The sequence below is a fragment of the Tetranychus urticae genome, chromosome 2 (assembly GCF_039701765.1).
Source record: "Tetranychus urticae isolate SD_2017Ah chromosome 2, NJAU_TeUrti_SD_1.0, whole genome shotgun sequence".
NCBI lineage: Eukaryota > Metazoa > Arthropoda > Arachnida > Trombidiformes > Tetranychidae > Tetranychus > Tetranychus urticae.
Genome location: NC_142959.1, coordinates 8,048,277 through 8,071,439, shown reverse-complemented (window position 1 = coordinate 8,071,439; position 23,163 = coordinate 8,048,277). Strand labels below are relative to the sequence as shown.

The window sequence follows — 23,163 nt, the reverse complement described above, 5'->3', positions numbered from 1 at the left end:
TTATTTGCATTAGATTGTTTTTTTCGTCTTCGCCATTTTCTGCAGACAAAAAATAATGATGATAATTTACAATTTTTTTAATAGCTTATCATCTACTTGTTATCCAGTTGCATTACAAGGCTGTGATCAAATTGCCATGGTTACATTGAACCAGCACACATCGTCCAGCACCCAGAATGGTTAATGGTCTTCATGAGACATGATAATACGGTTCGTTGGATTCACTGGTTAAGATGAAATGGCAAACATGTTATTTTGAACGCATAAGAAGCAAGAAAAAAAGAGTCGCCAAATTTTATCTTCAGAGATTCTTCAAGGTAAACTTTGCCAAAAGGTTGAAGTGACAAACAAAAAAGAGGAAGGAGAATCAAGGTGTAGAGGAAAAGGAGGAGGATGCCGATGATGGTAGTGGTGACGATGATGATGAAGATGATGGTTAAAAGGCAAAAGAGTTTATCTAAACAAGCTCAACTACCTATTATTATGTTATTATGTTTTTGCAGATTCATTAACTTTGACTTTTCTCTATCTTGACCATCATCTTGGTGATGACATGAAATGCCTCCTGTTACATCTGTAATGAACCATTGGTCGACAAAATTAATTGTTCATCTAAATCATTATCTTTAATAACATGATAATCTTTCCTGATGATAACAACTCTAAGTAATTATTCAAAGGAATGAAGATGAAAGGAAATTTTCAAGACATGATAAAGAGAAACCAAAAGGTTGATCATCATCTTTCTAGAGATGAATGGATGTGGATGGATAATCTTTCTCTCTCTCTTTCTACATTCTTTATCATCCATTCATCATCAATGTCTTTGTTCAATCTCTTCTAAATTAACTGCTCTTTTCCCAATCATCAAATTTATAGTTACTCAAGATGGAATTGAAAGGAAAAATGAAACTTTGAATACTTTTCAAAATCTTTTCATGATATTTTTCACCTCTTTTCTGACTAACTTTGTTAACTTTAATGATTCTTATTCATTTTTTTCATCAAGGAAACACTCATTGGTTCCTATTCAACATTGACCTTCAGTTAATATGGTCCATCGAATCCATTTTAATCTGTTTAATCTCCTGATGTAGACTATTCATAAAGATGAAAGAGCTGAGAAAAGGTTAAGTTAAATGATGAAAAGTAAAGGTTAACTTTTATATTTGATCAAATTTTTTACAATCTAACCCAATCCATATAATTAATAGCATCACAATCTTGGTCAATTTGCTTCTGGATAACAAAATGAAATTCTGGTCAATCTTATATTCACCTTTTTAGCGATAATTTTCGCAATGTGAATTGACTGTATCATTTACCAATGGCTGATCATTGCTGAGCATATCATTGGAATGCTTTGCAGGTTGAAGTTGACATTTTGGTTCGCCATCAACGAGGATCAAGAATGATAATGATACACAAGATGATCGTTAACCTGAAACTATTTCCACTTGATAATGATTGGGATATACACGTTAAATCGTAAGCTATTGAAAATTATTTAAACAGAATCTCTAATAATATTGTGTGAATGATAATTATTTTGAATGGTAAATAATTACAATGTGTTAAGGTGTTAAACACTCCTTTAAATTGTGGCTTAACAAACACTCTCATTCAACTTGAATAATGTTTCCCCGATAATGCATAATGATAATCATTTTGGAAAGTTGCAAATTTGAAAATTATTTGTTTTCAATTTGATTACCATTATTGATTCAAAATAATCATCAAGCATCATCATGATTCTGATTAAAATGTTTTCACATTTAACCGGATAGAAACTTGAAGAGTAACTTTTTTTCTTTGGTCAACTTTCTATTGTACATTAATTATAAATAGAAATGATTTTTTTTCTATTCTCTAACGTTTTGTTTCTTTTTTTCTTACTTCATACAGTTTCTCATCTTATTGGTAAAAGGTCAACAAATAGCCAACACTGGGAAAGCTAGGAAAAGAGGGAAAAGCAATACAAACGGACCAAAGAGGCCAAACTGAGTGGGTCAATTTGATTTAACACGATTCAGTTCCATTTAATAGATGAAACTCGGATGATGGTGAACAAAGCTACCAAGCTCAGTTGATTATAACGATAATTAAATGTAAAGATAAGGCTCATCCATCATCGAACCAACACTGGTAACAAAGATATTTGCCTGCATCAATGAGGTGCCTCATCATTATTACCATAGGAATCCAGGATGCTTTAAGCCTAAAGGTTACATGAATTTGAGGTCAACTTCAAATCAAGATTGAGAACGATTTGATTTTCCTTTCAACTTATCTTTCCATCAAAGATGAAAACAAAATCAAATCTGATTATTTTACATTATTATTCGTGTTTATCGTAAGTTGTTTGTCATTATAATTTCAATGCAGTTTCAATGCATTAATATCAAGAAATTGTAAATTAATTGTCTTTTTTTTCTTGATCAACAGCTTTTACTTTTTGCTTCTTTGGATGGTTAACATGGTGGTTACTGACTGATTATCATAAATTATCAATTAATACTCAAGAGAAAGATTAGCAAATGGATAACAAGCATTTCATGATTAGTGTTGAACATCTTTTTCCGCCGTGGCTTACATGAAAATGAACCATTATTATAATGTTAACTACAGACCAGAAAACGTTCAAAATTAAAAAGCTACAAACTGGTTAAGAAAGTAAAATATGGTTTGTGATAATCTGTGGAACTCGATGGAACTTTGAAATTTCAATTCCGTTATGTTTGGCTTACTGTTGTTTGAAGTGTCGATTGTTAGCAGCTATCATGTGGAAAGGAGTCGAGTGTCCGGTTGAATAATGGTTAACATGCATAATTTCTGATCTTTGGCGTTTTCCATTTCTTTTTTATGAAAATTATCAGGCTTTCAACATATTGTAAGTGTAAAGACGGGTGGACTTGGGAAGAAGAAATGATGATAAAAAAGAAAGAGATGATCAGAAAGAGAGTGAGTCTTTTATAAAGGTAGACAGAGAGTAAAACAGGTTTTCTGTCTTCTCATCTTCTCTTCTTTTCCTGTCTTCTTTGTGTGTGAACATAACGTTCACTCCGCCAAACATACAATAGCCTTTAGTTGCCAGTTGATGTAGGCACAGTAAAGGTGGATTTGTTTGTGTACATGTTTGTTGCTTAGTTTTTGTATTTTTATTTCTCATTATTTTTCTCTCTATTGATGTTGTGTGTTTTTTACTCCCTGATCAGGTAAAAAAAAGGCAAGATGGAAAAGACAACAGTTAAGGTGAATGAACAAAAGAAGAGGATAATTCTGTGAATCATGTTACTACAACCGGATCAATTGAAATTATCAAGGTTAACATTGACTAATTGTTCAACACCAATGAAGTCCACCAAGCAAAGTGTCGTTGGATTAATTTTTAATTCACTTGTGTCAAGTACATCATCTCTTGTGTCCATTTGGATAATTTTATCACTACTCTCATCGCCACCACCACCAATAGTCCCAAACTCATCGTTATTTTCATTAGGATTTTTTACAATTGTTTTAACTTGCACAGCATCACCCTCATCGGTGCCCAATTCACATGCTGACAACAATTTTCCTCCTCGATTTACCTCGACCGGTTCATCTCTTGGTTCAGGCTCGGAAATTGTGATTCGAGTGAAGGAAGGCCCATCATCATTGGGTAAAGAAATTTACCGGTTAACTGGTGAAGATCCAGACGGTGATCCGTTAACCTTTGGTGTTTTGGGTACCTTTGGTGAGGATATACTTAAAATTGAAAATGTGAAACCTTCTCAAGCCATTATCTACCTGCGAAAAGAGCTTGACCGGGAAACTCGAGACTCTTATTCACTGGTTCTTACCTTGACAGATGGTAAACTTGGTAAAGGAAACTATGTAAGTAACCCACAATTTCTCGAGCATGTTTACCTTTTTTTTTCTTCTTCTTCTTCTTACCTTATCTTCTTATTTTACCTTATCTTTTACTACTTATCCTCTTCACCTTTTCCACCTCACCTTGTCTTCCCGTGACTTCTCCATATTTTTCCCTCGTTTAATATTTACCTTTCCCATCTTATCCTGTCTCCACTCGAACCCACTGTGACTCAATTGTTTAACTTTAATGAGAAAATGTAAATTAAGGGAACAAAACCAATCAAAAGTTCATTTAGCCTTTTCTATCAATTTACCCATAAATTAAAAGCCAATGTTTAAGGGATTAAACAATATGCTGGTTGCTGTTCTATTCATTGTTAATGATATCATGATCATTGTAAACTGAGTCTGGTTAGAAATGTTTCAGTTGAACCAAGCTTTCTAAATGGTTCAATAGTTTATCAATTTAATGTATTTTCTTGATTCTCTTCCCTTGCTCTTGATAATCAACGATGAACAAATTGAAAACAAATTCAAGTAAATTTAGCAAAAAAAGTAAGCCTTTAATGAATAGCTAATTGTTGGATCTGATTGTGTTCAAATCTTGAGTAAACATTGTTAACAGTTATGAATTGAGAGTAAAAATATCTTCTCATTGAAATAGATGAGCTTTAAATGAGGTCGAATGATCAATTGTCTTAATTAGCAGACATTCTGAATTCAGTAAATCTCATTGATAACAGAACGCCCTGAATAAAGTATTATACAGTTGACTAACAAAGTAACAATTTCATTAGTTGAACATTTCACTTGCATAATTATCATTAAAAGATGAAAAGCAAATGATTTATATCCAATTAGCACAATTAGAAGAGACGCAAATTGTGACAATTTAGATTCTCAAATGTTTTAAAAATGGAAAACAAAAGAAAAGTTATTCTCTTGAAATGATTAATTCTGATCATCTGAACATCTCTTGAAATTTGCATAACCCAAATCATTTCATTTTCAATGAGAAACGATGAAAACAATAATGATTTAATTGGTAAACAAGCGACCAACAATCAAACATCATCTAATGAATCAAATCTGCGTTTAAATTTAGACTATTCATGTTGATTAGATTTAATTGTTTCAAATGTTTACTTGAAATGCAAAGATGAACGATAGATGAAAACAGGAATTTAATCAATATTTGATTAACATGAATTTCAATTGAATTGATGATCAAAACAAACACTAAACACTGCAATTAACCAATCAATAAATGTTGGTATAAATTGCAATGAAGTGATATTAGAATTAATCATGATTAGGGAATTAATGTTAACCTAATCACGTTATTTGGTTAAATCGTGATTAAACATTGACAATTTAAATATCAATACAAAACCAATGAATATTTGATGTTTAAAGGTGTCAAGATGAGTTGAGTTGTTTATCAAACAATATCAAAGACTAATCCAAACCCTTTAACCATTTTAGGCGTTTCTTAATCATCTCTCAAAGTTCCAACTGAACCCTCATTTAAATGAAACATCATGATTCCAAACTGATCACATCAATAATAATCTTAATGATATACTTGTTATTATTTATATCTCTTCAATCTTGTGCTATAAATGTAAATCTGTTTGTAAAATCTGTTGGTCAAGAAAAAGGTGAAACAATTGATAAACTGTTTCCATCAATTTTCCCTCATAATTAACATCTGAATCAATATGATTTATCAATAGTTGAATGTACTGTTAATGACAACAATGAATGTGAAACACTTTTCAATCTTCCGTATTTACAATGAACATTTAGATGAGAAAGATTCTCATAAATATTTCCCAAAATCTTCCAACATATTGTTTAATCAATTATTTGCATTTTAATTGTTACCTACAATATTGGAATGAATCCCAAGTATTATTAGCATTGGTGTGAAACAATTTAAATTTCCCATCAAACTTACAATCAATGTTAACCTGCCAATCAAGCCAAAAGGTTAACCAATGAAAGGAAACAATTAAAAAGCTTCTCATTCAATAGACAATTTACATTTAATTTTAGACATTTTTTGTCATTCCAATTTATTAATATCAACATTTAAATATTTAATTATTCAGTATCAACAATCAATTAGAAGCTTGGAAACAATTGAAAGCTAAAATTCAGTTGAAACTGTTCCCTAATTGTTTGAATAAATTGTCTTCTTTTTTTCTGGCAATGTTAATTGTTTCAATCTCTTTTGTGCTTCTCACGTTAATTTGTCTGAATATTCAATTGATTCTCACTGAAAGTACGGAAGAATCATTAATCAGATAAAGATGATGATAGCTGATGAAAAAAAGGTTCAATAATATTGGAAGAAAAAGATTCATTGAGAGAAGAAAAAATGAAATTCTAATTCAATGTGAGTTCTTCCTCAATATCACACTCTTTTTTCATCGCTACTTAACTTTAATTGCATATCAGTGTTGATAGTTCATTGATGAAGAAAGTTGCGATGAAATGACCTGGAAAACGATTCGTTGTTACCAATGTTATCTCATTGTCTGATGAGGATTCTGATGCAGAGTCAAGCCTGGTTAGCTTAACCATGATAATCATTTTTGATGATAAGTGATAAAAAAAATCAATCAATGTTGTTGTCTTTGAAATTGCATTTGTTACTCATTGCTCTTGATCCATCATGGATTCAATTGAATGGTAAAAATTCAGTTATATTTATAACCATCTTTTGATAGATATATTTCATTTTATTTTAAACACTTTTTTTCCCATTTCTAGGCCAGCAACATCATACGCTCATCCATCATCATCTTTTCATTCATTATTCTCATCATCACTATCCTTCTTCAACATCTGCATCATGAAAATAACTTTCAAGAAAAATAGAAGAAAATTGAATTCTTTTCATTTGATTTTCCATTGAAACAAAACTCTTACATGTCATGATATCATTTACTTGATCAACCATTTAAAAATTTCATTGTCAGGTTCAAATTATATTTAGCAAATTAATTTAATCACTTTTCATTCAATATTCAGAAGAAAATTTCTTTCAATTGATTTATCCATTTCACCCTTAATCGTTAATCATTTGATTAATTGTTAACCTCATTTGTATCATTTCCAATCGTCAATTCAACTTTGAATTGAAACCAGAAACAATTCGAATCATGTTTTTGTTTTGCAAACCAATTGTTCAAATTGAAATCATTTTCACCACAATTAAAGGTTAAATTGTTGCCAAAAAAGAGTTAATTTTATTCCTGATTCTCAGAATTTTCATCTTTTCTAAAATTTGACTGAAAATTGCTGAAAATGTAAACTTAATTCATTAATTAACTCAAAAAATTAATATTTATTTGTTATGAAAATAGTCTGGAGATGCTTTGTAATGAACCTTTTTTTAATCAAGAAGAAGAAGAAAAAGGTCTGAATTTCAATTTTCAATGTTGAATGAATGACCCTTTTTAGGCCTTTAATTTTAATTGTTTAACTAATTGTGTTAATTTTTTATCCTCTTACAGATTACCAAATCCATGTTAATCATTGTTGAAGATATAAATGACAATGAACCGGTTTTCCGGCCTTTCCGTACAACTGTCAGTTTGTCGGAAAAAAGTCGACCCGGAATAATTGAAACTGTTGAAGCATTTGACCAGGATGAAGGAAGATTCGGACAAGTTTTGTATCAACTCCAGGTAAGTCCATTGAATACAAATTAATCAACAATAACAATTGAAAGACACTCAAGAGTTGAAACACTTTCTGAAGACAATTTGTCAATTTGTTTTGGGTTAACTTTCAAACCAGATTTTCCATAATCTTCAACAATATCATTTGAAAATTATATTTGATTGTAAATGAAATGATTGACTGATAATGTCCAGAGAAGATTGAAAACCGCAAAGTAAATAGACTAACCTGTTGATTGTGAGCCAGTTATGAAACCATTTACTTTGTGTGGTAGCCGGAAACCATTTTCACATGAGAATTTTTTCACCAAGAAAAGAGGAAAAAAAGTAAAAGAGAAAAAGTTCTTGATTCTAATAATAATCAGTCAATCTGACAAAAGGTTTTCTTCATTCAACTTTATGCATCTTCCCTTTCATTATTCAATCTAAAGACGTATCTTTACTCATCATTTTCAGGCTTATATTAGCATGAAGCGACAGTTGATAAAGAACTTTATTATTCTTCTTTTTAGCTTATTGTTTCCCTTCTGATAAAATAGTTTGGTGAACACAGAACAATGGTGATTTTTGAAGAGAAACATTTACTCAATCCAAATCTCAGGGAAAGTTTACCTTTATTATTGCTAATTAACTTGTCTGATTGTTATTCCAAGTGTGCAACAGTTAACTTTAATTGAGAAGGTAAAAGAAAAGGTAAAAAGCTTAGGTTGACATGGTAAAGATTGGTTCACAAATTGGTCTGACCATAACTCATTTGTTTTCCCATCAGCCCCATGTAACCCACCCTGCCTCTCTCACCATCTTGTGCGGTTTACTTTTGGCCAGTCATGGTAAACACGATAGTGATGATAATAAGAAGATGATAATGATGAACTTTGAAATTCTCACACCGCAACAATTCTTGACAAAAGTCTCGTGTAAATTGATAATAACCTTTGAGAGAATCAGTTAATTATCAAATGAGCGACATTATTTTCCTATTAAATCGCATAAGAAATTCATCTTACTCTTATGTGATTATCTTGATAATATAATCTAGTCCAGATTATCATATAAAACGTTTTCTCCCAAAGATGTGACAAGATTTTTGATACTTTTTACTATTTACTCATCTCTTCATCATAAACATCATTCTGATCCTAAATCTTAAACTCTGTGAAACTTTTAAACTTGCATGTGAATCATGTGAAAAGCAGTTCAACTTAAAATATTTACCAAACAAACCTAATCTTATTAGTTAATACAAGCTTATTTCATCTTTAGTCAACTTATTAATAAACCAACAAAGCTAATTGTTTCCTTTTGATCAACAATCAATATTAGATTAACAATACATCAAGTTGATTATAATCCTTGATAATAACAGGGATTATCAACTCATAACAAGCAAAACATTTTGTACCAACAACCCACAATCAGGTAAAAAAAGGTTCATCAAAATAACCATCAAAATGAACATTAAAATGAAGTAAAAAGGTAAACCAAACAATATGAGAAAAATGGTGAAAAAAATTGATTTAATTGGCTGAAAAAATTGCAATAAAAATTGAAAAATAAACCTTAATATGTACATATTTTAATATACATCATCTCTTATCTCATTGTATTATCATTCAAATACGTGTAGCCTTATTAACCTGACGCCCTCACATAATGTTTAAATTACTCGGGATAATAACAAGATTCATTATTAAAACATTTACATTACAACTCTTTACTAATCAACATAAATATGACTTCCGCACCTTTAACCTTATTTTTACGAACAACGAAAAATATGAAAAAGGTAAACTCATATTTCGCATCAATTAATATGAAAGCTTGTTCAACTTTCATTTGCTATTTTTACCTTCATCTTGATCAACTTTTGCCCAACTTGCTTTGATCGATTGTTTTACAATATTGATCAAGATTGATTGTTAATGAATCTAGGTTAGTTAAATGGTCAACAAAATTTATTGCATCAATAAAGATAATTTAAATTCCCATGAAGAAAAAAAGCGACCGCAAAAATTTTCCAGGTTGACCTTTTTTCTTCTTCTTTTCTGGGTTGAAGGTGAAAAGGTGAAAAGCTATTCATTTGTATTATAACCTAGTCGCATACCTTAACACCAAAGGTTAACTGCTACTAGAAGTGTCAGCATTCAGGTCAATGTATAAAAGGTCAACAGACTATTGGAGGTCAGTGGGATGAGATGTTTCAATGGCCAAGATCTATGTGTTTTTAAAAACAAGATTAACATGATTTGTAATGGTAATTAACTTTAAGACATTTTTCATGTTCATTAATTTAAATTTACTGGTGAGATAAATTGTAATTGTTGCCATTCTCATCAATACAAGCGTGTCAAACAATCATTTTAACAAGAAAAATGATTGTCTACTTGCCACAACTGAATTAGTCTTTTTGGTTAAAACGGTTTCATTTAAATTGTTAAATGATGTGAAAATTGAAGTCAATTGTTCAATAATCATTTTCTTACTCATCACTGCCATTAAACAACCATTAACTATTGATAGCTTCTCATTTTCATCCTCCTTAACCTCGCAGGAATCTCTTACCTGGTCAATGTTTATTGTTGATATTGATTCTGGTTAACCTTATTTCCAGAGTTCATTTTACATCAACTTTTATTTCATCTTGTTTTCAGCTTGAAACAAACATTAAATTTAATGTTATTTTGATAACACGTTGTTAAAAGATCATAAAAATGTTAGGTTAAATTAGATGATATTTCATGCAAAATTTTCAGTTTATTTCAGCATTTCATTTTTATTGACTTTACTTATGAAAAAAAAAGATTTGATTTTCACTTTAATTGTTCAAATCAAATCACTTAACATTTCCTCTTATTCAATAACCTCAAGACAATTTATCCAAGTGAATCTAATGAAAGTTAATTTTGGGGAAAATCTTGATTGCTCAGTTGATGAACTGATTAACCTTCAATCATGCTTGAATAGTGTCTTTCATATTGTTGTCTTTACTATTTATTGTTGAAATTAATTCATTTGTTTGTACTTCTAGGAAATTGATAAGGAAAATAATGGACCGAAAACGTTTTCAATTGAAACGGTTGAAGGTAAAGGAGTTATCAGTTTGGTCGGCGATTTGGACTATGAAAGGCGATCACTTTATCAACTGAAAATACTCGCAATTGTAAGTAATTAAACCCTTTAATTGTCAAACTTGAAACAAATTAGAAGATGTATTTCAAGATATATAAAACTGTTTCTTGGTTTTTGCCATCAAATGTTAATTTCAATGAAACTTCGCCCACAACAAACTCCAAAATTATAACTGTAATATATTAGACGATATAATAACGAAGGGAAGAGGTAAAAAAAGGAAAGGCAAATTCATTTAATAACAGTAACAACAATCAAGTTAATTTATAAATTATACTCTTAAATGAACCTTTAATAGTAAATCCAATGAGGTCAAAGCATCTTAAATGCAATTGTTTCGTCAATATATATATAAATGGACCAACATCTATTACCTTCATCTTCATCAATATCATGGAAAACAATAAACAGCCTTTTTTTACCTTTCCTTTTTAATGTGTTTTTTGGCTTCTCTCAATCTTTTTTTTTATTTGTTTCTTCTTCTTCTCACCTTTCCTCTTGATCCTCTTTTACCTGGATTGTTGCATGATAATTGCTATGAACAAGAAACGCTTCTTTTCATTGTTATTTCATCAACTAGCTCACTTGATCATGATTAATTAAAATACTGATGATAATTGAAATAAAGCTAAATATTGAATAGCAAGGTTGATCTAAATTTCAATTGTTTACCATTGCTGAAGCTCATCTACTATCCATTACCTTTTGTTTATCAATTGTAAGCTTTAATCACAATTAACCTTCTAATTAGGTTTGACCTTTCAATTGTAATTAATAATCATTGTGAGCTTTGATGGGTGAATATCAACAATCTTTACAATCAGTCACGGCTGATGAAACAGATTTCAGATTAAAAAGAGATTCAAAGATATTGATCGTGAACGATGAAAAATTGTGGTTAACATGAAGATGAACAAGATGAACAAGATGAGCAAAAAAAGATGCTAAAAAAATTCCTATTGTGGGAGTAAAGGTAAACAGTTGGTAAAAGGTGAGCAATGATTGTATTGACCTGGGACAATCAATCAATCAAATAATCAACCAGCCAATTGATTTAGGAATTGATTGATTCTCTCATGACCCTCTAATAATCCAACTGCTCATGTGAATCACTAATAATACTTTTCTTAATTTCAAGGTTTTCAAATTTTCTGTAGTTTCCTTTCCAATTGAAAAATGTCAATTGTTTCTCAAAATTAGCTAATTTTGGTTGTAATAAAAAAGGTAAAAATAGTTGTGCAAATATCTGTAATTAAAGTTTACTGTTAATTTGAAGATGCTGTTATTGTCCTAAATAAGTGTTTCAATTTGCTTCTTGCTGTTACCCACAGAAGATGCTTTTAAATTTTACGTTTTCTTATTTTCTATTTTTCATTCTCATTCCAAATTCAATTTTACAATTTAACATCAATTTAAACTGTAAATTGTACAGAATCAGGTAAATAACATTTCGTTGAATAAAAGATTCGTTGATTGGTCAGTTATTGAACTTTACTTGGAAACAAATTGATATCAGTTTACTTTGTTTCTTTACTTTATTTGCATTTTATTTTATATTGAGATTGAATCGACAATGTTTCCGTTGTTTCTGCTGATAACTTTATTTCCTGTTTACATGAGCTTCACTGATAATGTTCAATGAGGTGAACATGAAGAAATGAATGGACAAAAGTTCTTGTAGTTTTTGCTCATCACTTTTTAAAGGATTGGCTCAAGGTTTTCAAGTTGAAATTTGTTATTAAAGTTGTGAGTCCATGATGGTTAGGATGAAAGATGAAGTGTTTCAGGTGCTGTAAAGGAAGTAGCACAATAACAGGAAATGGTCAATTAGATTTTGTTCATTTGAATGGACAAAGTGTTTACTTGTTGATTCCTTTAGTCAATGGTTAATGACTTTCAAATGGTTCATTAAATTGTTCAATAGTTTAGATTTAATTGGTCAAAAGATCAAGTTTAATGAGAAACAAAATATTAATTGTTTAAGAGGATTGAGGTTTAATTGTGAAATTTGATTTTAAATTTTATTTAAATTTCAAGTTTAAATGTTTACTGTTAATCAAATCTCAAGTACCTGAACCTCTCAACATCATGAAAAGTGTGAAGAGTCTCAACTTGAACTTGACTCTTCTGAAAGACACTTTTCTCGAGAAAAAGTAACCTTCATGACCTGAATCAACTTTCATGATGAACATTCAAAGTCTGGAAATCTCTATGGAAGTTTATTGGAAAAACTTCATGATTGAAACTCATTAATTGATGAGATCAATGTTTCCTTATTTCAGTCTTCTTTTTGTCTTTTCATTTCAACTTGTTTCCATTGATTTAATGTAACAAAAAACAATCAAATTTAATATGATTTGAGCTTAGCTTTTAAGGTTCATTAAAATTTATTGTTCATTTCATCTCATTCTGGATTCATTTTGAAATTTATCTCTTCCTAAACTTGAATTTAAACGACATTTTTTATCAACTTTGTCCTACTGACTTGTGAGATTAATTGTTGCTAATTTAATTTAAGGTTTACAGCAGCTCTTCATATTAGCTTAATTGCGTTTTTATTTCACAGTTAACCAGATTGTCGAGTGTCATTATACTGTTGTACAACACTGTCAACTTTATTATAATCACGATGACCCAAGAATAATCCGAATTGTTTGTTTTGAGCCTTTTTTTCGCTCAATAAAAGTTGAAACCAGAATCAAAAGTAAACTAATTTCATTGGGAGAAGAAGATTTGAAAGATGAAAATGATGAGGATGGAAGAATGGAAGAATGATGATAATGTTGAGACTGTTTAACCTGATTGAAGTAATGAAATGATTGTTAATGGTTACAATTTCAAGCGATTGTGAAGCCTTTTTTTAGTGGGCCAAGTTTGACCTACACTTAAATAAGCATTGTTTTCATCATTCGCCTTCATCTCTCATCTTTTTTTCACCTTTTTTATTTTACTTCATCTAACATGATAAAGAAACGGTAATAGGAATAAGGTTTGCCTATTTAATGCTTCTTATCCCATTCACATTTAATAGATAAACGATTAAAATTCAACATGAAATGTAATATTATCATTATTATCATTGTTATTGAACAAGTTTAAGGCATCAACAGTTGGAAACATTAACATTGGTCAAACTTTCATTTGTAACCAATAGCCACGCCTGTAACTTTGAAAGCAAAAATTGACCTCAAACTATTTCTTTCCTATTTTATTGTTACTCGTCTCATCATCTTTATCCTTACATATGATTATTATTATCATTATGACCTGGAAAAGGAGAAGCAGACTGCAATTTTGGTACTTGAATTGAAATAACAAGTAAAAATGATACATTTAAATGTGTATTAATGTTACATAAATGAAAATGTTTTTTATTTCATCTTTGAATTTGATCTGCCAATCAAATATTTAATGATATATTAAATTTCACACTCAATATTGAATAACCTCAACAAATTTGATTACTTGTTAATCGACAATTTTTTTGTAATCTTGAGTTTGCCTCTTCTTTTTTACATGCAAACATGATTTTGTTTTATTCATCAATTTTATTGAAAGTTATTAATAGTCTGATTCATTTATTTCCGTACATTTCAGGATCGAGCCATTGAAGGTGACCGACATACAGCTACTGCAACCCTTTTGGTGCGAGTTGAAGATGCTGAGGATAATCCACCGATATTTACTTTTGTTCCCTCCGTAACTCGAATTCCGGAAAATCTTTCTCCAGGATCAGAAGTTCTTCGTGTCATTGCCGTTGATGGTGATCGTGGAGTCAACAATGCAGTCACTTATCGAATTGTTAGGGGAGGCCAAGGTCACTTTACTATCAACCCTTCCACTGGTACAGTTACAGTGGAGAGTCCACTTGATCGGGAAGAGTCCATTAGACGAGGGTCGGCTAACAGTGCTTACATCTTGGAAATTGCGGCAACTGAAGTCACTGTTGCTGTTTTTCCACCTCCAAGCGTTTCAACTGAAGTTACCATTATTTTGACTGATGTCAACGATGAAAAGCCCACTTTCAAGTCTGAATCGTATACGGTTGAGATTAGTGAGAATGCTCAGGCTGATATGCCGGTCAAGTTTATTGGAACTGGAGATGTACCTCAAGTGTATGATTACGATCAGGGAACTAATGGCACTTTTACGTTAACATTGGAAGGTGACTCTGCTTCTATATTTGAAGTGACTCCAAGTGAGGCCATCAATGAGGCTACTTTTGTGATCAGGGTTAAGGATCCAAGTTCACTTGACTATGAAACTACTAAATCATTGACAATAAATCTTGTTGCTCGAGAAAAGGCCTTTTCAACGGAATCTCGATCTTCAACTGTTCCTGTTACCGTTCATGTTAAAGATGCCAATGACAATTTTCCCACCTTTGACCGTGAACTTTATCGAGCCTCAATTCCTGAGAATGCTGTCAAAGGAGCCATTGTGACTCAATTGAAAGCCACTGATGTTGACTCGGGCAATTATGGAACAGCTGGCATTCGTTATACTGAATTGTCTGGTGAACTTGCATCTAAACTGTCTTTGGATCAAATGACTGGTATTATAACTCTGGCTACATCGGAACATGGCCTGGATCGGGAAACTTTGGCTCAATATTACATTACCGGTGAAGCTCGAGACAATGAAGGAACTGGAAATCGTAATACTGTGCAAATATTTTTGACCATTGAAGATGTCAATGACAATAAACCTCGCTTTATGGAGGATCGTTATGAGGCTCGCATCTATGAGAATGAAGTTTCTTTTGTTAGTCCAGTCATTCTTCGAGCCATTGATGCCGATGCTCAAGGAACTCCAAATTCACAAGTTAGATATTCAATTGTCGATGGTATCTACAAAGACAATTTTACCATCGATGCTCGCTCAGGCCGTCTTAAGGTTAAAGATCCTCTTGACTTTGAAAGGATCAAACAACCAATGGGTGAAACAAAAAATATATCTCTAGTGATTCGTGCCTCTGATCTAGGAAGTCCATCACTCTTTAGTGACACCGAGTTGACCGTTATAGTTTACGACAAGAATGATCATTCGCCTATTTTTCAACGCTCTTCGTATGCCAAATCAATACCAGAAGATATTCGTGATGGATCAATGGTTGTCCAAGTAAAAGCTATTGATGGAGACCATTCACCAACCAACTCAAGAGTCTTTTACCGTATCTCTTCTGGTTCACAGGATAAATTTGTTATCGATCCAGATTCGGGTTTAATCTCAGTTGCTACTGGTGCCAACCTTGATCCTGATCGAACCAATCCCAAGCAAACAACTTATGCTTTAGTCGTGACAGCTTTGGATGGTAACTTTGGTCGAGATCAGAAACAATCTCAGGTTATTGTTAATATAACGGTGGTTGATGTCAACAATAAACCACCATCTTTCATTGAACCCGGGATTGTTTCAGTTCCTGAAGATGCACCTATTGGCTTTTTTGTGACCCGAATAGCTGGTAAAGATTTAGATGATCGTCCTCTTTTAAGGTATTCAATTGATTACATGTTAAGTGAAGCCCGGAATCAAGTTGGCTCAATGGTTGATTGGAGTCTATTCAAGGAAGCTTTTACAATCAATTCAGCCGATGGAACAATTCGAGTAAACAAAGAGTTGGACAGAGAGACTTGGGATCAAGTTAAATTGTATCTAATTGTTGAAGATTTGGCAGCAGTTACACCAGGACAAAGAGCGTCTGGTAAGTTAATTATCCAAGAGTCAAGAGCATTGAAAGATACAATTCCGAGAAATGAAATCTAATACTAAAGTCAAGTTAAATATGAACTCCAAGTTGATTATTAGAAAATGCGTTGATCACTTGAACTTTACATTCAATTGTATCTGTAATACAAATAGATGTTAATTTGTTTCCATTCAGCTCATTGACCTTTTTAAATCATGTTACCAGTTATGTTAAGATGTCTACCGGTTAAATTACCCAGAATTTACTTAAATTGTGTAAACAAAAGAAATTGGTTTAATTGTAAATTTTATTGTTTACCAATCCTTACTAACTCTTTATGTTTTTTTTTCTCGTTGATTAATTTAGCTTATTTAACAATAAAAATTGCTGATGTTAATGATAATCGACCTGTTTTCCTGAAAGAGCTATTTACTGGTGCTATAACTGAAAATGCGGCTCTTGGAACACCAATATTATCGGTTAAAGCAGACGATTATGATTTAAATAAGACAATTACCTATTCATTGGAAGGTCGTAAAGAAATACTTGATTTAATTGAGATTTCACCCAGATCGGGTGATATTGTGGTTAAGGGTAAAATTGATAGAGAAACATATTCATGGATCAATTGTACAGTAAGAGCAACCGATGCTGGACCTTCACCATTATCCAGTCTTTCAAAAATATCTATTCAAGTATTTGATGAGAATGATAATAATCCGGTTTTCATTGTTAATGGTAACAATAAACTTACCTTTACGGCACCTGAAGATGCACCAATTGGTTCCTTAGTGGCTCAAGTAACGGCTCATGATGATGATGTTGGTCCATATGGTAAGGTTACTTACCTTTTAGATGCATCCTCATCACAGGGTAAATTCAAGATTGATAGAGATACGGTAAGTTTGACTTTTTTATGCTTCAATTTGTATAACAAAAAGCTTTAAACACTCAGAGACAAAAATTATTTAAAACAGATTTTAGAGTTATTCTGAATTTTACTCAACAAAGCGATTAATTGTTTCCACAGATGATCAAATCATTGAGTTATTATGAATCAATTTCACGTAAATGCTAATGTCTTTGAATTAGACTCAATCTGATCCTTTCATGGTTTCACTTTCAGAGCAGAAAATATTCCCAATTTTTATCTTAAATTTTAGATCATTTTGTGGATGATTTTTCATTAAAACTTACATCCAGACATCAGATCAAATTCAGAAAGAAATGTGAAAATACTTTGTTGTTGTTGAACAAAAAATAATGATATTTGGTCCTTAAAAGACATTAAATTCTGGTCCTTTTGCTGGATTTTTGTGTAATTTCATTTGCCTTAAAAATTGAAAATATGAAATTTCAAGTCTTCCTCGTTAGATTAAAATTTGTCATGATTTAATAATAAACAGTTTTTCTGGTTCTTTTTTTATTTTGTGAAATGATAGTCCAATGATGCTTTTAATAATAGACATTAGAGACAATTTGTGTTCTAATATTAAAAGTAATGCTAATAATGTTGATGGTTATGATGATGATTATGAGATTGTGAGATGAAAATTAAGACTAACACGATTTGATTATTTGATATTGTAGACTTAACCCTTGAATCAATTTAAAGTCAATCTTGATTATATAAAAAGTAAAGGGATTAAGTCAATGTTAATAGTGACCCTGATTAAAATGAAACATTAAATTGTTATAATTCAATCTAATCACGACCTAGCCTTTAGATTAGACTTTAAATATACAAATTGGCAAACGAAACTTGACAATCAAGAGCAGCTTTATTAAAATAATGATAACCCTTGAGTCCAACTCTAGGTGAAGGAGTTGAAACAACATCATCATCATCATCATCATATTCATCGTCTAAATTATAATTAAATATCAAACTAGTGTAGGTATAATCATTGAATTATAAATATCAACATGATGGTCATCAAATTGGTAAAATGAAAGCTCATCTTAATTATAGCCTTTTGCCTAAAATGTAAACACAATCTGACAATTTGTGAATACATTAAACACAACCGTTAATCAAATGTAGCCCAACTAAAAAAAGAGTTAAATTAATAACAAACATGATTTAAATATTAACCTTTCACTTTGTTTTCCATCTTTAATCAGGGATCGATAATTGTGGCCAACAAACTGGACCGAGAAGAGACAAGTTCCTACAATTTACTGATTCAAGCAGTTGACAATTACGAGTATGGTTTTGTTACGGGTGAATCAAGGCGAGCCTTTCAACAGATTATAATCACAATTAGCGATGTAAACGATGAAACACCTTTCATCTCAATTCCTTCAGGATGTTCAACTGCCAATGAATTTTTACCTCTTCGTGACACAATCACAGTGTTGACTGCAACCGACAAGGATGATCCTTTAACACCAAATGGACGACTCAAGTTCACCATTGTTGGTGGTAATGAAGACAAGCTGTTTGATATTGAAACAGTGAAGAGTACCAATCCTTCATTGTCACTTCTTTCACGATCTATTAGACAAGCGCCACAATCTTCATCGTCTTTGTCCACTCTTCAAATACCTGGTATCAGTCCACTGTCAGAGGCTTCAGCGCGAGTCTTTAGTATTAACTCACTTCGAGCTCGAGTTGGCAATTATACTTTAAAGGTTAAAGTTGAAGATTCTGGATCGCCATCAAGATATTCAATAGCCTCAATACCAATATGTATTAGTGATGTAAATGATCGATCACCAACCTTTCTTTACCCTCCGGTTAATCACACAATCAGGTTACCAGAAAATTCAACAATAGGTTCACCCGTGATTGAGGTTAAAGCGGTTGATGATGATTATGGTTTAAATTCAGTGGTTAATTACAAGTTAAGAGAACTGCCCAATGGCCATTGGAAAACCTTTAAAATTGATAAACAATCAGGTAACTTATTTTACTTCAAATATCACATTTTCATTCGTTTTTCTGATTATTCTTTCCTGAAACTTGATTTAGACGAAATGTTTTCAGATTTCAATTTTATTATATTTCGATCCAAATTCATCTAAACTCGCACTTTTTTCAAATATTGACTGGAAATTGAACAGAAAATGAGTCAAAAGTGATTTAAAAGCTAAAGATCAATCATTCATTGAAAATTCAGCAAAAATTGAAAAAAGCTAATTTTCAGGTTATACACCACTCGAAATTCCTGAACTATTCATCTTCGATGATAAAAATAAGACAGAATCTTGACTCTAAGCACAAATGATTTCAATGAGCAGCTTTCATTATTCAAAAAGCCACCAAAAACAACTCTCTAACAATTTTACCACAATAATTTCAAAATATCATTTTCCAGCAAAAAGATCAAATTTTTGCTTCTTAAGAGCTTCAAGTTTCATGAAATGCATTTGAAAACAAATCTCAAAGCAAGTATAAAATTGCACATTCAATAGTAATTAGCATTCAAGATTGAACAAATGAACCTTTAGATGAATGAAATTGACTTTGGAAATTCTGAAAATTATCAGTTTGAGTTTATCAATTAATTTGATTTTAACTTAAGTATTGAAACTGACCATTACTTGAAAAGAGTCCAACAATTTTGGGTAAACCTTCAACAGGCGAAGTTTCTTGAAACTCGTAAATGCCATCCAATGTTTGCCAACCTTAACAATTTGCATAACAATAATTTATTAATTTATTATAACTCATAATTTATAACCATTATTATCATCCCTGGTTAACGCCCTCACAATACGTGATTAGATTAAAATCATAATCATCTTAATCATAATTTATCATCAACATTCAACATCCTTAGTAATTGACAAATCAAACTTGTTACCAGACTCTAGATTCAAACAATTATGATATTTACTCATCACGTTTAACCTTTATTTTACCTGTTGTTACCATTTGTTTCATTAAACCTATTCAACGAGTTATTAATTGTCAACATGAGCCTTTAATCTCTCAAGGTTGATGAGGTTTCCGGCTCTATTCAGGTTATCATGAATTGTTTCAAGTAAACTTCAATACTCTGTTTTTTATCGTTTTGTTTAATTGTGTGTTTCCCTCATTTCAGGATTGATTACTTTGGTTAAAACGCTGGATCGGGAACGTCAACGCATCTATGAACTTCGAGTTGAAGCTTTTGATCTTGGTGAACCAACATCGTTATCCACTGATTTAGATATAACCATTTTAATTACCAACGTAGATGACTTTGAACCCGAATTTACCGAAGATGTTTTCCAGGTTTCCTTTACTGAAAACACTTTACCAGGAATTGAATCTTTCAAGATCTTACCAACCATTGATAAAGATGAAATGGACGATCCTCTTGAAACAGCAGTTAAATCAATTCCTTGTTATTACATTGTTGGTGAGTAAATCATTAAATGGTTGGCATAAAATTACCGAAACCAGTGAATCAAAATTAAATCCTTTACCTCTTTGGGTTTAGATAATATTTTGATATTGAATGCTATTAAGATTATAAATCTATTTTCTGGTAGTCAATTTATTATAATACTTGTAAATCAGTGGCTAGTTTGGGTTAAATATTGTTTTGAAATTCATAGAGCATCCAATGATTTACTCATTATTGTTATTCATAAGTAATTATCACAATCATTTGGTAAATTATTAGTATTCATTAGAAGCCTTTCCAATCATTGTTGTAAGTCTGTTGAATCAAAAGCCTGATAATTTATTGTTATGATTTTAATCACTGAAAAGGTAAACAAAAGGCTAGGTTAGCTTATGAAACCAGAAAAAAGGGTTATAAAACTGGTTCTATTAATGTGAAATTGTGTTGTGCCTTGAATGCACAATTAGATGTTCATCAAAGGTTAATCAAAATACAGTTTACACTGGTTAATATTGATGGTTAACCTGATGGTTTAATTGATAATTTAATTGATGCTTATGGAAATGATTTATTTTGATGTTGACGATAAAAGATGAATTTGAAAGAGAAAGTTAATTCATTTTTTGCCATTTAATTATGATTTTAATCAAAGTCGTCTCTTGCATTGGATTAAAACTTTACTCTTTTTTTGTTGGCTATTAGGCGGCAATGAAGATGGTGCATTCAAACTGGACCTTTTGACCCACCAATTGACTGTAACTCGACCATTGGACAGAGAAACTCGGTCAACCTATTCATTGATTATTCAGGCAACCAATGATTGTTTGAAAGAACCCAAAAAGGTTGATAAATTTGATCCTCGAGATAATTCATTGCTCCAAGTTGTCATTAACATTAAAGATGTTAATGATAATCCACCTAAATTTGTGAAACCCATTTTCACCGGTGGAGTTACAACTGAAGCAGATTTTGGTACAGTTTTCATGTCTGTCAAGGTAAATACATATTTTCTGGTTTACAATATTTAGTTATTTTCCAGAAAATCTCTTCTAATTTATTCTAAAGAAATTATTTTTTGGAAACGGCTGGTTCCATGGTTTGGTTTCCATGATATTTAGTATCAAAACCAACCTAAATGAAACCAAAACCAAATGTTTGAAGTAATTTTTTTCACGTTTAGCTAAAGTGATTTGGTATGAGAAAAGATTTTAAAATTTACTTCTCAGTGCATTTCGGGTTTACAAATCAATGAAATGAGAAGAATTCAGTTTTACCTGAAATTCACTTTACAAATGAGATTAAACTCTTTTTTGTCAATTTCAGGCAATCGATGCTGATGAAGGTCCAAATGCGGTTGTTAACTACTTTATTGTTGGCCCACAACGACGTAAATTGTCAATTGGCTTGGATACAATAAAAGACGATCCATTCCTGGTGAACCGGAAAACCGGTGAAATTGGATTGAATTTTGATCCAAGAAAAGATATGAAAGGTTACTTTGAATTTCAAATAATTGCTAATGATTCCAGAGGATTACATGATACAGCTAAAGTAAAGGTAAATAATCATCAAAGTAAAGGTAAAATTGGTTCACAATTAACCTAATCTTTTCTTCTTTTCCCTTAAGATTTACTTGTTGAGAGAAGATCAAAGAGTTCGCTTTGTTTTACGATTAACTCCATCAGAGTTACGGGAAAGACTGGAGAAGTTCCGAGAGTAAGTATCAGCAATCAGTTAATTCCTTGTGTTATCGGTTAAATCAGAGTATGGCTTGGCTTTTAATTGTTTCCTTCAAACTCAATGAATATATTGCGGTGAAATATTTAATTTGTTTCATCAAATTTTATCAATGATAATCCATTTAATCGGCAATCTTGAAATCTTTAGGTGTGTCAAAGGAGCGTTTTAAGATTAAAATTAGTATGAAAAATAATTATAATTAGAAACCAACAAAAAGTGTTACTTTATTGTTGTTTAATTGATATTCAGTTTTAATGAAAATCCTTGTGATTTACATATTTAAACAATTTCATTTTTCTATTTACAGTGTTCTTAGCAATATAACTGGAGCAATTGTAAATGTTGATAATTACAAATTTCATTCAAATGGCGATGGAATTGTTGATAAATTAAAGTAAGTTGAGTCTCATTCTCTATTTATGATTAAACTAATGATTTATTGTTCATGTTTCACCCTCAGAACCGACCTTTACCTTCATTTTGTGGATCCAAATGACAATTCAATCATGGATGTCAATAATGTCCTTAAACTGATCGATAAAAACATTGACTATTTGGATCAATTGTACAAAGATTTCAATGTTTTAGTCAGTGAGGTAAGTTGAATTGAATAATGTTACTAATTGTTTCAAACGATCCAGTTAAGTCATGAAATTTTGAGAAAATAAAGATTCTTTCAAAGTCAATCTGTTTATTCAATCCTGAATGGCATCCAAATCTGGCA

The 23,163-nt window shown here is 31.3% G+C and overlaps 1 protein-coding gene across 10 annotated transcripts in view; it reads left to right on the top strand.

Annotated features, from left to right (window-relative positions):
* Cad88C (cadherin 88C) overlaps positions 1 to 23,163 on the top strand; it is a 28,298-nt gene that overhangs the window by 2,493 nt on the left and 2,642 nt on the right. For 2 of the 10 annotated variants that reach the window (XM_089266982.1, XM_089266983.1), the window contains exons 4-18: positions 85 to 1,488; positions 1,906 to 2,353; positions 2,446 to 2,890; positions 3,216 to 3,873; positions 7,377 to 7,550; positions 10,573 to 10,704; positions 14,271 to 16,377; positions 16,729 to 17,261; positions 18,487 to 19,264; positions 20,412 to 20,711; positions 21,402 to 21,694; positions 22,023 to 22,256; positions 22,327 to 22,415; positions 22,747 to 22,833; positions 22,900 to 23,035. In XM_089266982.1, the coding sequence (XP_089123108.1) occupies positions 3,289 to 3,873; positions 7,377 to 7,550; positions 10,573 to 10,704; positions 14,271 to 16,377; positions 16,729 to 17,261; positions 18,487 to 19,264; positions 20,412 to 20,711; positions 21,402 to 21,694; positions 22,023 to 22,256; positions 22,327 to 22,415; positions 22,747 to 22,833; positions 22,900 to 23,035 (5,448 nt within the window). In that variant the 5' untranslated portion in view covers positions 85 to 1,488; positions 1,906 to 2,353; positions 2,446 to 2,890; positions 3,216 to 3,288. The remainder of the gene's footprint in view (positions 1 to 84; positions 1,489 to 1,905; positions 2,354 to 2,445; positions 2,891 to 3,215; positions 3,874 to 7,376; positions 7,551 to 10,572; positions 10,705 to 14,270; positions 16,378 to 16,728; positions 17,262 to 18,486; positions 19,265 to 20,411; positions 20,712 to 21,401; positions 21,695 to 22,022; positions 22,257 to 22,326; positions 22,416 to 22,746; positions 22,834 to 22,899; positions 23,036 to 23,163) is intronic. The other 8 variants (XM_089266990.1, XM_089266987.1, XM_089266991.1 and 5 more) reach the window with 8 other exon arrangements.